Source organism: Citrus sinensis, chromosome 3 (genome assembly GCF_022201045.2).
Source record: "Citrus sinensis cultivar Valencia sweet orange chromosome 3, DVS_A1.0, whole genome shotgun sequence".
Lineage (NCBI taxonomy): Eukaryota > Viridiplantae > Streptophyta > Magnoliopsida > Sapindales > Rutaceae > Citrus > Citrus sinensis.
In genome coordinates, this window is record NC_068558.1 from 32,277,494 (window position 1) to 32,291,281 (window position 13,788).

A 13,788-nucleotide genomic window follows, 5' to 3' on the forward strand; every position below is an offset into this window, starting at 1 on the left:
AATTAAATTGTAAATAATGAAAAAAAAAATACACAAATTTAATGAGATTTTATTTCCCATACAAACTCATATTTCAATATTTTTGACATGCTTAATATATGGAGGTCATAAACAAGATTTGATTTCCAATAGATTATTATTATTTTTATTTGCGTAATCCCCTTGTGTTAGGCATAATATTTAAGTGCTCTCAAATTTTTATAATTTAAATAAAATCTTAAAAGAAAATAAAAAATCAAAAAAATTGAAGGAAATTAAATCTAATGATTATCTTTTCTTTTATAATAAAGGATATAGTTGATAATGTAGTGGAAACTGGGAGTGCAATTTCACAATTAAAAATAATCATTTGTGGGTTCGTTAACTTGTTGGATAGTTTTTGGTTGCATAGAGATTCTAGATATAGTTTTTGGTAGCCACTGTTGATTGCTTTGAATAATAAAATTGAATTATCGAGTTTTCATTTTCTATTTATAACTATATCAAACACTTTGCAGGATCCTATATTGTCTAATCAATCCTTTTCTTTTTTTTTTTCTTTTTTTTATTTGATAGTCTTATCAGTCCCTTGTAAAAAATTTAATCTACATGAAATTTAATCTACTCCAATTTAATGCAAATGAATTAAAGATATGCTATGCATTAATAACTTGAACATGGCAACGTTCGGCTGCTAACATACCAAATTAAACGTGCTTAATCTGAAGTTTGTATGTTTTGTGCTCTCTATTATTTCATTTAATTTATAGTTTAGTTATTATTAATACCTGCAGTTACTCGAACACAAAAGATTAGCTATTAAAGAAAAAGCCTACATAGGTAATTGGATAAAAGGATATTATTCTCAAAGCTTCAGAAACACTGGAAATTGACATCCGTTGAAAGACGCATAATTTTTTTTTTCCTTTTTAGGTTTAGAGCTTTAGTTACTCAATATGGTTGAGCCACTGTTACTTACTAGATTGCGGAACGAACGAACTCAGGACGATACAAACGCACAAGAGCCAGAGAAGAATAGATTCAAACCAAAGCAAAGGAAGCCTCTGTCATATAAAAAAAAAAAATCATGAACATACACAAAAACTTACAAAAATAACTTTCTGCTTTCTTTCCAATCAATTTTACACAGCTCACATGACCCTCTACCCTATATGGTTTAAAATGCCACAAAATTGAAAGAATTAGTAGAAGGATTTTTACTCAGATTGCTAGTTAAGCAAGTTTATCACCCTCACTCAATTGGTAATGTAGCTGGAACAGTTGTTTCCTGAGCAGGTAATGTTGCTGGAACATTTGTTTCCTGAGCAGCTGATGTACCTGGAACATTTGTTTCCGGAGTGCCCGGATCCTGCGGTTTTTCTTGAGGATCTGTTACCTGCGATGGTCCCTCGGAAGCTGCCTCATCAGTAATAGATGCTGCCGGAGCTCTTTCTACTGAAGCAGAAGCAGCCAGATCTGAATTACTTTCTGAGGATTGAATAGGGCCTTTATCACCTGAAGTTGGTTCGCTACCCTCCCCTGGGGGTGGAGTACTTTCTTCTGTGGGTGTCGTCGTAGGTGGTGCTTCTACAGCCAACTGTTCACTTGGTTGCTGCTGTGAACCTTCTATTGCCAGTGGTTTGCCTGGTTGCTGCTGTGAACCTTCTACTGCCAGCGGTTTGCCTGGTTGCTGCTGCGAATTCAGTGAACCAGGCACAGGTTTCTTTTGAATAGTAATTGAACCAATAGATGGCATCCCTGGTGGAAGAATTTCAATTGGAGGTTTCTTCCCTGCTTCAGCCAGGCTTGTAAGCTTGGGTTCTTCAAGGGAAGCAAGGAATGCAGCTGCAGCATCAGTCTTTGCTGTTGGAGTATGATCGACCTCCTTCTGTAGCATTTTGTTCCAAGCCTCAACCAAGTTCTTTAGTGATGGTCGCCCATGAGCCTGAGAGAATTCATGAAGCTGGTTACATCAGAGCATCAAATTAAGGGTTAAAACTAAACAGTTTTTACAAACAAGTCGTACATGAGCATGAAGCACAGCCTCAGCAAGCATTCCAGTATCCTGCCATGCCTTCTCCATGAGAGCATTGTCACCCAAAATTGCAGCTGAAAATGCTGCTTCACGTCCCAAGCCAAGTGAGATCAAATTAGTTACCAAACCCTGCAGGACATGTGCATAATTAATTGATGAACTAAGATAATATAAAAGAAACCATCAAGAAGATCAGTAAAACACGGCGTAAGGCTGAAATTCTCTTGCATGCATCAATTTAATTCAGAACCAGTGAAACAGAAGCATAATCATACATAAAATTATAAATGGATTAACAGAAAAAATTATTTTACAGTAGATGAGTGATAAAACATGTTATAGCATGAATCAAACAGCTATTAGAATTGATGGGCAGGAGAAACACGAATAAAAGTCACAGTACGTACACTAAGTCGTGTCAACTCTCCATGGTTTGCAAGTCGTAGAGCAAGACCTCTTAACTCGTGACCCTGCAATGCTCCTTTCACTGAACCTGCAGCAGCTAATCTCTTAAGAGCTTCACGTGCAATGTTAGCTTGTCCAGTAGCATCTGCAGCATCGATGAGATCCAGAAACTCCTTAGCAAATTTCACTATTCCTTGAACGGCTTCCACAATATTTTCCTTCTTGGTTGTTAAAGTGAGAATATCATTTAAATCAAGCCCTGGATGATCTTGTCCTATGTCCCTGCTATTGCTCATCGTAATAAGGCATTGAAGAGCTCTTTTCAAATCATTGCTCTGCATGGCTAGATCAAATTCCAACCTGAGAAACAAGCAGAATTCATCAATCATATTGAAAACAATGACTAAACAATGTTGCTGCAATTTCTATGGGCTTGAATGACTTAAATTCTATTTATTATCCAAAGAACATGAATAAGAGTCCAGTACAACACAGACGAGTGAGATTGAAAAGCAGAAGACATGAATTCATGGTGTGAACAGTGACTAATGATAATAATAGTATCCGAAACCCAGAAACAAAAGGGAATTAATTAATATTCACACACCTTTTAGATATTCCAGGCAAGTGAAGTGCTTCAGTGGCATATCCCATCCCTAGCATAAATTGTGCTAAATCATCATGATGTTCTCTACCAAGCCTACTTGCCCTGTATAACAAAATACAAGTTAATAAACAGGACAGAATTATAATCACCATCTAAAGTGAACATGTGAAATAGTAATACCATTTGACTGCACTAACAGAATCTCCGTAGGCAGCAAGACACCGGCATCGAATTCCAGGATGGCTTAGGGATAACGCATGTGCACACATGTACCTAAAGAAGAAAAAGTAGAAATGATTTTAATGCAATCTGCTAATTACATCACATAATTTGACTATAATTGACCAGCATACACGTCATGAAAGGTGCAAACTAAGATACTCTTCCCTTTTATTTTGAAAAAATAAAATAAGACTCTCCCCTTTCAGAAGGTGCAAAATGTAAAACTTGTAGATTTTCATGAGCAAGAAATTACAGCCCTGAATTGAAGCAAATGCAATTATAGAGTTCTTAGTCTCCCATCATTGTTGCAATGGATATTGCAGTATGCAGGAAGAATCAGGGAAACAATTAAAAGTACAAAACAAAAAAAAGTAAACAAATTAAAAAAAAAAAAAATCTTATATGCATACATTGACCATTGAAAGCAGAATTGAACAATTTTATTTACATATTCTCGTCATAGACTACAATATATAAGCGCGATTTCTTTTACAACTAGATAAGCGTTTACCTTAATAATATAAAATTAAGGACTGTTATTGCCATTAGATAAAGTTGCAAATTGGTAGAAAAGGACTCAATAGCCCTCGACATTGCTACTAAACTGCCCTAAGACCAGAAAGCGAACAACTAAAATAACACTAATGAAAGGAAACAAGAAAACGTATCACAAACTTTGCAAAGAAAGAATTATTGATGAACTATTTTAATTTTACTCCTGAAATAAAAAAAAAACTATAAAAAAAAAGCACCCTATTAAGCAATATCTATTAGTTTATTTCTTATTTACAAACATAAAAAGTTATTTCATGGATTTTTTTTCACTAAACAACTGAACATGTATTCACTTGTTTTCCAAAAACAAAAATAAAAATGGGTAGCAAAAAACAAAAACAGACAGGCCCTTAAGTAGCCAAAGGATTCTTGAAGCAAATAGGGTCCAGTTACCTATCAATAAGCCAAAGAACTCCATCTTTAACACCCACAACAACTAGGGGTCCTATTGGTCGTTTCTGTTCTGTTGGAAAACGAGTGACTGCCACTGCCACCCCTCCACCACCAACAGCTATTTCATTAACCTTTCTTTCTTCAATGTCTTTTGGCATCATAGAATCATCCCCTTCAACTTTAGTTTGTTTTGGCATCGTTAAGAAAGGTGGGACTGAAGCAGCATGTTGAAAAGAAGCTAGCCGGACCACCTGAATGAAGAAAGATTCATACATATAGGAAAAACACAGATTTCTTTATTTGCATTACACAGGTAATAATTGGGTGCATGCCTGTGTGTGTCTGTATAAACAAGCATGTAAATATGCATTCCCACATGAACTACTTGAGACAATTTAGACCAAACACAGCAACAAAAGAATATCAGTCAACAGAATGCTGCTTATAAATGCTACCCTGTGCAGCAAGCATTCAGATGTAGGGAGGTGGGTAAAGCCCAAATTGATTTTTTTTTAGCCCCCTACTTCCCAAGGATTTGAACACAGGTGGCCAGCCAAGTAACGCTGCTTGAAAACCACTCAGCCAAGCACTTGGCGGCACTAAGCATTTAGAATATATTTTGGAAGATCTTTCAACAATAGCTAACTCCACTTTTACCTTTCAAAACGATGCTTTTCAAGCTCATATAAGTTATCATATAATTATAGGAAGTACATAGATAACCTATAAAGAAAAGCGTAAAAAAACTACACTCATTTGTGAAAGTTTCAGTGAATAAAAGAGACAGATAATTAAACAGTAAATTTTCATGATGATTTTCACCAGCACAGAGCTTAACACAATTGAATTATGTTTCTCTAACCCTCAATAACACTAGAGTTCTCTCAACTTCAGCTCAGCTTAACCTTCTTTGTTTGTTTCACTAATATCCTTCTAGCTAGACACAGCTAATTTCAGAGCTAAAATAAGGTGCCAAACTCTTTCGGCAAGCCAAAGGAAATCTAAATAGCAATTTACAGTATTCCAGTAGAGATGAACTTGAAATGCACACAGTAGACATAAAGTTATCAACCTGTAGCATTGGGGGTCTCAACTTTATCCTATCTTGAGCAGCAGTCTGGGAACTCTCTACTGCAATAAGGGCCAATTCCCCATGCTCAGCAACAGCTCTTGACTGTACCTCTTTCAATTTCATCTCCTCTTTCATCTTCATTGTTTCTACATCTATGGCTGCAACCCCAGCATCCACAAAAACACATCTGCAAAATAGCATGCCAAACGTGCATGGTATACTCATTACTCCATTTCACAAATCACCCTGCACACACTCCAATATATTGGAAACTGTGTTTTTTTGGCAGTTAGTGGGTGAGGATGCCCTCACTAGAGAATGATTATCTCTGTGTGTGCGTGCGTGCGCGTGAGTGTGTGTGTGTGTGTGTAAAAGAGGGATAGCCAGTCTACAGAAAATAATAAGAGAGAACCTTATTACAGCTAATTAAGAATAGTATGACACTTGATAACCAGTGTTTCAAGTATGTAACTACATAAGAAACTTCAGATTAATAGTGATCCCCTTTTCAAGTCTTGGAAACAAAGGCAACAGTAAACCTTTATTCAATGTAGAGACATTTATCATTCTTTGAATTCAGCTAGAATTTTCCTTAGTAACCTAAACATCAAAATGTTAATTCCAAATATGCCATGTCACGAGCACTTTTAAGTATAAAACCGGAAAAAAGGATAAAGAATGCAGTAGATTTTTTAACCAATTGAATAGGAACATGAGTTTTGAACCAATATCTTACTCAATGGTAGTTGGAGTGACCACAAACAGCTGCCGCCGATGCCAAACAGCTCCTGTAGCATAGGGTATCGCAACATCTCCTAGGTATCTATATTGAGGGCACAAGGAAGATATGACTATGTAATGCTGATAAGCGAAAGCACAGTACTCAACAGTTTGGTCCCATGCAGTCCATTCTGGCTGAGGAAGTAGGCCACCCACAGGCTGAAAAGTTTCCCAGCTGCACATTAAAACCTTAATTAAACATTATATACAATAAAAAGGGAACCCATACAGATCTTATTAATCTGCAGACAAAAAATATATTACACGAATGTATACCATTTGATACATTAGAAGAGAAAACACTGAGAGAATCATGTAAATAGCAATGGGAAAAGTTAATCTGATTTAAACCTAGAGGCTGAAGAGAACACACACAGCATTATAAGGTCTAACGACCAACTGAATCCAAAATGACCATGTTGATTACAGGATTAAGAGGTGACTCTGCAAGTTGACAGGATTCGTAGGAAAAATGCAACTGGATAGTTTTGGACATTGCTTGCGAGGTGAGGACCTATGATGGATGATAGAAAACAAATTAACCTTTTTCTTCTGCTCTAAGGACTCCTCTATTTTCAAGACCAAAATTGCAAAGGAAGGGAATAGAAGAATAGTTAAAAATTGCTTTCTTTCTACAACTTTTTAAATCATTAATATTATTTTCTAGTACTTCCACAAAACATTAAGGAAAATGACAGGATGGATTAGCATACACCACAAAGATAATAATCCATCCCTATTGAGTAATTTAATATGAGAGCTTCAATAAATTGAAATGAAAATGACCAAAAACAAACCAAGAGAGACCAACAATTAATGCCTCAAAGCTGAAGACTTCAGGTTTTACAAGCAATAGCCTCTTAATGACAGATAAGTAAAACAAACAACTTCCATCCTCACCTGTATAGCTGAAAGTTTTGAGGCGCTGCCTCAGCAGGAGATTTTTGAGAAGAAAATCCATCATCAAAAGTTGTGAAAGAAGAAAGGCCACTACTTCCAAAACCTGACAGAGGCATAGACTGAATTGTTGAAATAGCAGTTGCAGCAATAGGGCTAATCCTTCGAGATGTTCGATAGGCCACACCAAGTAGTGCTCCCCCATGCAAGCCAATAACCTACAAGAATAAATTTTCTATGAGAAAGGAAATAAGCACTTGAAGTTTCTGGGTTGTGGGTCAAATGATCAGAACATTGCCATGCAAAGGTAGATGCAGGAGGTACCTAGCCCTATCAGTTTCAAATTAGGCATCAATAACTGGAATTTGATCATGACCTACAATTTAGACCTAACTTTCAATATAAGAACACAGACAAGGAGATCAGATAAGAGCGAAGTAAGCTACAGACACTGAAGGAGATATATTTCTCCCACTGTTTTATTATGTTAAGAATAGAAATTCAGATAAATTCCTCCAACAAATACCTTTAAAATTTAAATCTCATAACAGTTCAGTGCACAGCCAGGAAATCAGTTCTGCTATATATTTAAGTGGAAAAAGCAAATGCCATGTAAGGATCAACCAAAACATATCTGGTTGAAAGGAGATACAACTACAACATTGCCTAGAACAGGGATAAGACACTTGATTAAACACTTCAGTTCCAGGCTCACGACAACAACTAATGGTATAAAGAAGACAAAATAAAGCCACTAAAAGAATTAATATGAATGTGAAAAGAACACATTCGGGGGGGATTTAAAATAAGTTTATAAAATTAAATATACCACAAGCACTGAATCATCTCTCCATTTTTATCTTCTAAGTTAGTTGATTAAACAACTGGCACAAGAACACTAAGAAAATAAATCTAAGTCCTCTTAAGCATTAATATTTCCTTTTTATAATTTGCCAAAAAAACAAAACATGGGAAAGGCTTGGACATAGCAGATAATTGCCAGCATGATAAATAACAGAAAGATTAACTTCAGCTTGACAAACTACATAGTTTCAAGAAAAAGGAAAACAAAAAAAAAAAAATCAAGATTCTCAAAAGTAATTCTGCTTTCTTTTCTATGTTAGTTGATTAACAATTGGCAAAAGAACATTAAAAAAATAAATCTAAGTCCTCTTAAAGAATTTGAATTTCCTTTTTAGAATTTCCAAAAACACATGGCAAATGTTTGGGCATGACTCAAAAATAGCAGATAATTGCCAGCATGATAAATAACAGAAAAGATTAACTTAGCTTAACAAACATGATAGTCAAAAGTAGTCCCTGTTTTAGAACTCAGTGAAAATAGAAAGGCATAGAGATATATGGGTATCCATTGAACATTTCTATAAAACCATAGAATGCTGTCAAATTCTGATATCCGACTCTTTAAAACTAAGAAAATGGTATACATGGAGAAAGACCGAAAGATATCAAATACCGGTTCACTGGAGCCACCTATAGACCTCATTAATATATTTGATGTCCCATCATCCAACAAGATACGAGCTTGAACAGTAGCCGAGGAAGCAGCAGAAGCAGCTGCTGCTTGGGCTGCAGCTGCAGCAGCAGCAGCTTCTTTTGCTTTTCTTGATGAACCCCCCTTAGGAATTATAGGAAGCCTAGGAGTTAATGCAGATTCCAATATGGCAAATCTGTCACGACAAGTATCCCACGCTAAAAGCCTTGCACTGCCTGAATCAACAATGGACCAGTCGCTGACCTTGTAGACAGAAAAGTAGGGAATATCGGGCCAGACTACCGCAAGATACCTGAGATCAAATTGTGCTATAATAAGAAGCTATCATGTCATGCAAATCAAATACAGAGGATTCAATTTCAGCTGAAATTTCTCACTTTAGAGTACAATATAAGTCATTATCATGTAAAAAGAAGCAATTAAAACAGACTTTAACAAGAATAGAAGTTCTCTTCAGCTTTGGCATATATTAGTACAAAAATATGATTTACGCTTTTTATATGGCATAAAAACGGTGCAATAACCAAATACATCACTGCAACTGCATTTGTACATCGAATCATCTGCTTTAATATGATTTGAAACTGAACAACACAAAAGCCAAATAATCCACAGCGTTACAGAGAAAGTCAAAGATACTTACTTCCCCGAACTGCTTACAGAAAGAATCGAATATGAATCATGAGGAACAGGTGTACTGATGTGCTTTTTGATCTGCTTAATTTGCAATGCATCAGGTAAGTCCCCCTTCAACCTTCCCGTTTCAGATAAGGAGCCATTATTTCCAAGAGACGGATTTGCAGCACTAGATAACTGAAAGTTTACTAGTTTTAACTCCCTTTCAACTATGTAGACAGCTGAGTGGTCCCGACTTCCTGAGGGTGTTGGTAGGGGAGCTACAGCTGGAAGAGACCGAGGATCAAATTCACTGATAATAACACCAACATTGGTACCAGTAGCAACAAGGTGAGGCTGTAAAGAATGCGCCACCATACAGTAAACCTGTAGTAGAAATTTATGGATATCAAGTAAGATGTAATCAAGAAATTAAGGACAAGAAAAATAATACTGGTGAAAGGGCCTTGTTCAAGTGGATGAATAAAATTTCATTCAAGAAACCCAATTAGAAAACTGTATGAAGCATCGAAATACTATAAGAGATCATAAACAGAAAGGAGCCACTAATATGGAAATTTTGCAAGTACAAAAACTACTACTCACCCTCAGTTTCTTATGGTGTGCTAGAACTTGAGGAGGTACTAATGAAGAAAGTTCACACAAAGGCCTTGTCAGAGCTGAATACGTGGGATGTTCAATAGCCCTGCCAAAAGTTTAAACAATGTTCTAAGGTCCTTCATATATAATCGACTAAATGGTATTACGTTAAACTCCATCAATATTTAAATCCTTTTTCTGGGAGCAGCAATGAATTTCTCATTAATCACAGCACAAAGACCCTCATAAACAACTGATAAGAAGATCTGTAACAAATGTAGCCGGTGAAGGGTATAAGCTTACCATATATGGGAATCTTTCACACAAGTTAAAATGTCAAGATTTGGAGCCCGAGGATGACACCAAGATGCCACACTGTGGCAAGCAAGTTTTGGAACAGGTTTAATTCGCCGCAGCTCCTGTGATTGAAATTTAATAAATGTAAAAACAATATGCCAGGGTTTTACTCTTATCTTTCAATAATAACAAGCACTTTTACAAAAGCAACGAATCCTCAAACTTGTAAAAGTACCTTAAAAGAGACTGTGTCCCATATGGCTAACGTCTTATCCGCACCAATCGTAATTAGCTGCGGAGAACCTCCCATCACTCTAGAAAGTTCAACAGCCACAACCCCACCATCATGTGCCTATTGGTATTGTATATAAAAATATAAAAAGAAAAAACGTCACTGGTAAAAGAGCCACAACAATTGCATAAAATACAATCTGCATTCATGAAGCCACAAGTACATGCACAGAAATAAATTTGTCCAAAGTACATTAACCAAAAGAGAACGCATCTCAGTAAAATATAAACCATTAACAATCTAGAATTATTCTTAAGTACAGAAAGAAAGGATATAAAATGCCAGGACAAGCATATTCAGAAAATGGAAAGCGTAGAAAATGGGATATTAATGAACGGTTACCTTTAAACTTAGCTTGGGCACAAGTTCACGTGAATCCTGACCATGGTCTGCACTCCAGAGTATAAGTAAACCATCACTACCACCCGAAACAAGGAGCGCCTACAAAAGTACCCAAAAATAATCCCTTCAAACTTCCATTTTCATGACACATAGAATGATAGAAATGAAGCGCTTTATCATTTATGATATCATTATTTCTTTCAGTAAAATTTTATGTAATTTTTACAAGGATGCCTCAGCTTTTCAGGTACACATCTCTCTCATTGGTGCAGCCATTTATCTTAGAAAAAACAAAATGTCGGAAAGCCTCACCTCATACTGTTCTGATAACTCTAGCATATAGACCAAAAATAAACAAAGATTTCAAGCCTGACAGTAGATCCAAAAAGTGGAATATACAATGAAAACTTGAAAAACTAAACATTACCTCACCAGACGAAGCCATGAAAGTCATCAAACAAGATATCGATCCTTTATGCCCTCCAGTATATCTTCGTACAAGCTGCAGAAGAATAAAACTTAACACAACTAACAATCAGAATTAGCACAACAGAGCAAAAACTTGACTGACCACAAACCTTCCACGATATCATTGATAGAACCCTGATAACACCATCTGATGAACCAAAAGCAACAAGGGGAACATCACCAACAGCAGACCTAGAGAGGAACTCCATACTGCAATAAATGACCATAAAATGAAAATATAATGAATAATATGTAACATGCGCTTTAAGAAGACATAGCAAAGCAGAAGATACAATTTAGGCAAACAAAATATCAGGAGTTTAACAAGTTATAATTTCCATAATCACAAAGTGAACAACAGTTTGGCAGAAATATAATCTCTTTTGGCATCAACACACCTTTGGGTTATGCACACATTATAAATATTAAAACTGATTACTCTTGATTTAAGGTTCCGGAGTTGCTTAAAAAGAAGAAGCTGAAATAATACCTATTTTTTTGTTCTCATTTCTTTCCATAACAAACCAAAAATAAAGCTTTTGTGATAAAATGATATGCTAATAGTATGGTTTCCGCCAAAAACTAACCACCAATTTCAAGGCATCGCCTGGACAGAAAAATACACTACGCAATAACATGTGTCAACTAAAGAATTTATATCTGCTGGATAATTTTGGCTGCACGATAGCACTGAAGGGTCATTACTATCATGCTAGTACAAATGACGATAACCTTACGAATTTCGGAAACATCTTTCTAATGCGTTAAATAATTGATATTAGACAGATTATCCATTACAGAGGAAACTAGAACACCAAATTCATTTCCTTCAGAACAACATGAAAGCAAAAGAGCACATATCACAAATGTCAGTCGTTCAACACATTTGTCTCCCTCAAATTACAAGAATTAACAAACAGAAATAAGGTATAAGGGTTCTAAACAGCAACAAGTCCTAACACATATCAGAAAATCGTACAGCTATTATCTATAAATCTGCAGCCACAGCTGTGAGATTACATCCATTTTTCAATTCAGAAAAAAGAAGGTACTTATTACAAAAGAACTAATCTCTGATAAAACAACAAATAAAATGAGTGAAAGTAATAAGTACTTGCCAGACAAGTGACTTGTTGTCAAGTTCCTGCTTGGGTATATCACGGCCACGCATTGTGACCAAGTCCAAAAATATGGCTTTGTTTACACAACAGATGACAAGAAAATGCCTTCCTTTAGTTGATGGAGGAGGAGAAGCAAAACCTGAAGTGACATTGCTGACAGCTGTGGGAGCCTCAGCAGCTGCAGCTCGATTGCGCCAAAGTTGCCAAAATCGTACATCGTCATCATAAAAGTTCACCTGCTTGACACTTGAACGACGAAACCATATGGACGCAAATCAGGTTTCTACAAACGCATATATATGAAAAAAGAAGAAGAAGAAGAAGAAATGAAGATGCAAATGCGAATGCAGGGATTCAATTAATTACCTGCCTCCTCGCATGGCTTCTGTTGGTTTTCCTTTGTGTTCTGAGAAATAAAATAAAAATAAAAACTGTTAAGAAAACTGGATCGAGCAATCAATTGGTTTAGTAATTCACTAATTAGTTACTTAAAGATGATTGATTATTCGAACCTAATTCGCCTTCAGCGAGCTTCTCAAGCTTGGCTCCAACCAAGCGTCTTTGATCAACGCCACCGGCTTTGAGCTCATAAATTACTTGTCGATGCTCCCAATTCCAAACAGAGACGTGATCCGATGCATCGGCAGTGACTAGCCATGGATGCGTCGGATGTAACTGAATCTTCACTATTTTATCATTTGTTGGCCGGAATGCTTTTAGCCGCAGCATTTTTTTCCTCTTTTCTTCTTCTCTCAAAGCTCCAAAGAGCTTCTAAGAAAATTCTAAGCTACGAATTTTTCACTTCTTATTTTTCTTCTACCATCAATCCATCATTAATCTCTCATTTCCAAAGAATTCTGAAAACGGAAGCTTTGCAATTCCAGATCTGCTTCCTAACGGTGTCGTTTACCTTGATGGTTAGTACTCCCGGCGCGGATTAAATGACTGTTCCCAATATTTTGTTTATTTAGTTCCTGTATAAAGTACTTGACGAGACTATTATAATTTTATTTTTATTTTTATTTTTTTACTTTTATCATAATACCTTTATAATTATATTCTTAAAAATATTAATAAAAAATTTATTAAATTAGACTTAAAAGTAATATAATTATTATAAAATTACTGTAAAAAATTAAATATTATTCTAAATTAGCTGTATAAATTTATTTATAAATAATAATAATAAGATTGTTACAACGGTATGAAAAATATCAATTATTCATATTGATATTTATTTTTTAATTTATTAATAAATATTAATTATCTAATTTGTTAATTAAATTTATATAAATTAAAAAATTAAAGTAAAAAATATTGTTCCAAAGAATTATTATAAAAGTAAGAAAAAATAAAAGGTAACTTTATAATATACTTAATAATAAAGATATTTTAAGTTATCTTTTAAAATATATGCACTAAATAAGGATTTTAATTAAAATATACAGATTAAACCAATATTTATACATTAATTAAACTAAGCAGCGGACCAAAGGTAATATAGCAATTAGCATTATACTCTACACACACTCGGTCCATTTGGCAGTTGGTGGGCCTAATACGGATCCAATAGGCCATTTCCCAACAAGCCC

The 13,788-nt window shown here is 35.4% G+C and overlaps 1 protein-coding gene across 1 annotated transcript; it reads right to left on the reverse strand.

Annotated features, from left to right (window-relative positions):
- Positions 1-1,019: 1,019 nt before the first annotated feature.
- LOC102607648 (uncharacterized) lies at positions 1,020-13,157 on the reverse strand. The gene is made up of 20 exons (XM_006478453.4): positions 12,709-13,157; positions 12,563-12,602; positions 12,194-12,442; positions 11,186-11,285; positions 11,035-11,109; positions 10,608-10,706; positions 10,209-10,325; positions 9,980-10,095; positions 9,683-9,782; positions 9,105-9,463; positions 8,423-8,753; positions 6,949-7,163; positions 6,005-6,223; positions 5,269-5,455; positions 4,197-4,447; positions 3,207-3,299; positions 3,027-3,128; positions 2,422-2,779; positions 2,006-2,143; positions 1,020-1,924 (listed from the first exon to the last, which is right to left on the reverse strand). The coding sequence occupies exons 1-20, from the start codon at positions 12,923-12,925 to the stop codon at positions 1,232-1,234; spliced, it is 4,059 nt and encodes a 1,352-aa protein (XP_006478516.2). The 5' UTR covers positions 12,926-13,157; the 3' UTR covers positions 1,020-1,231.
- Between the last annotated feature and the right edge of the window lie 631 nt (positions 13,158-13,788).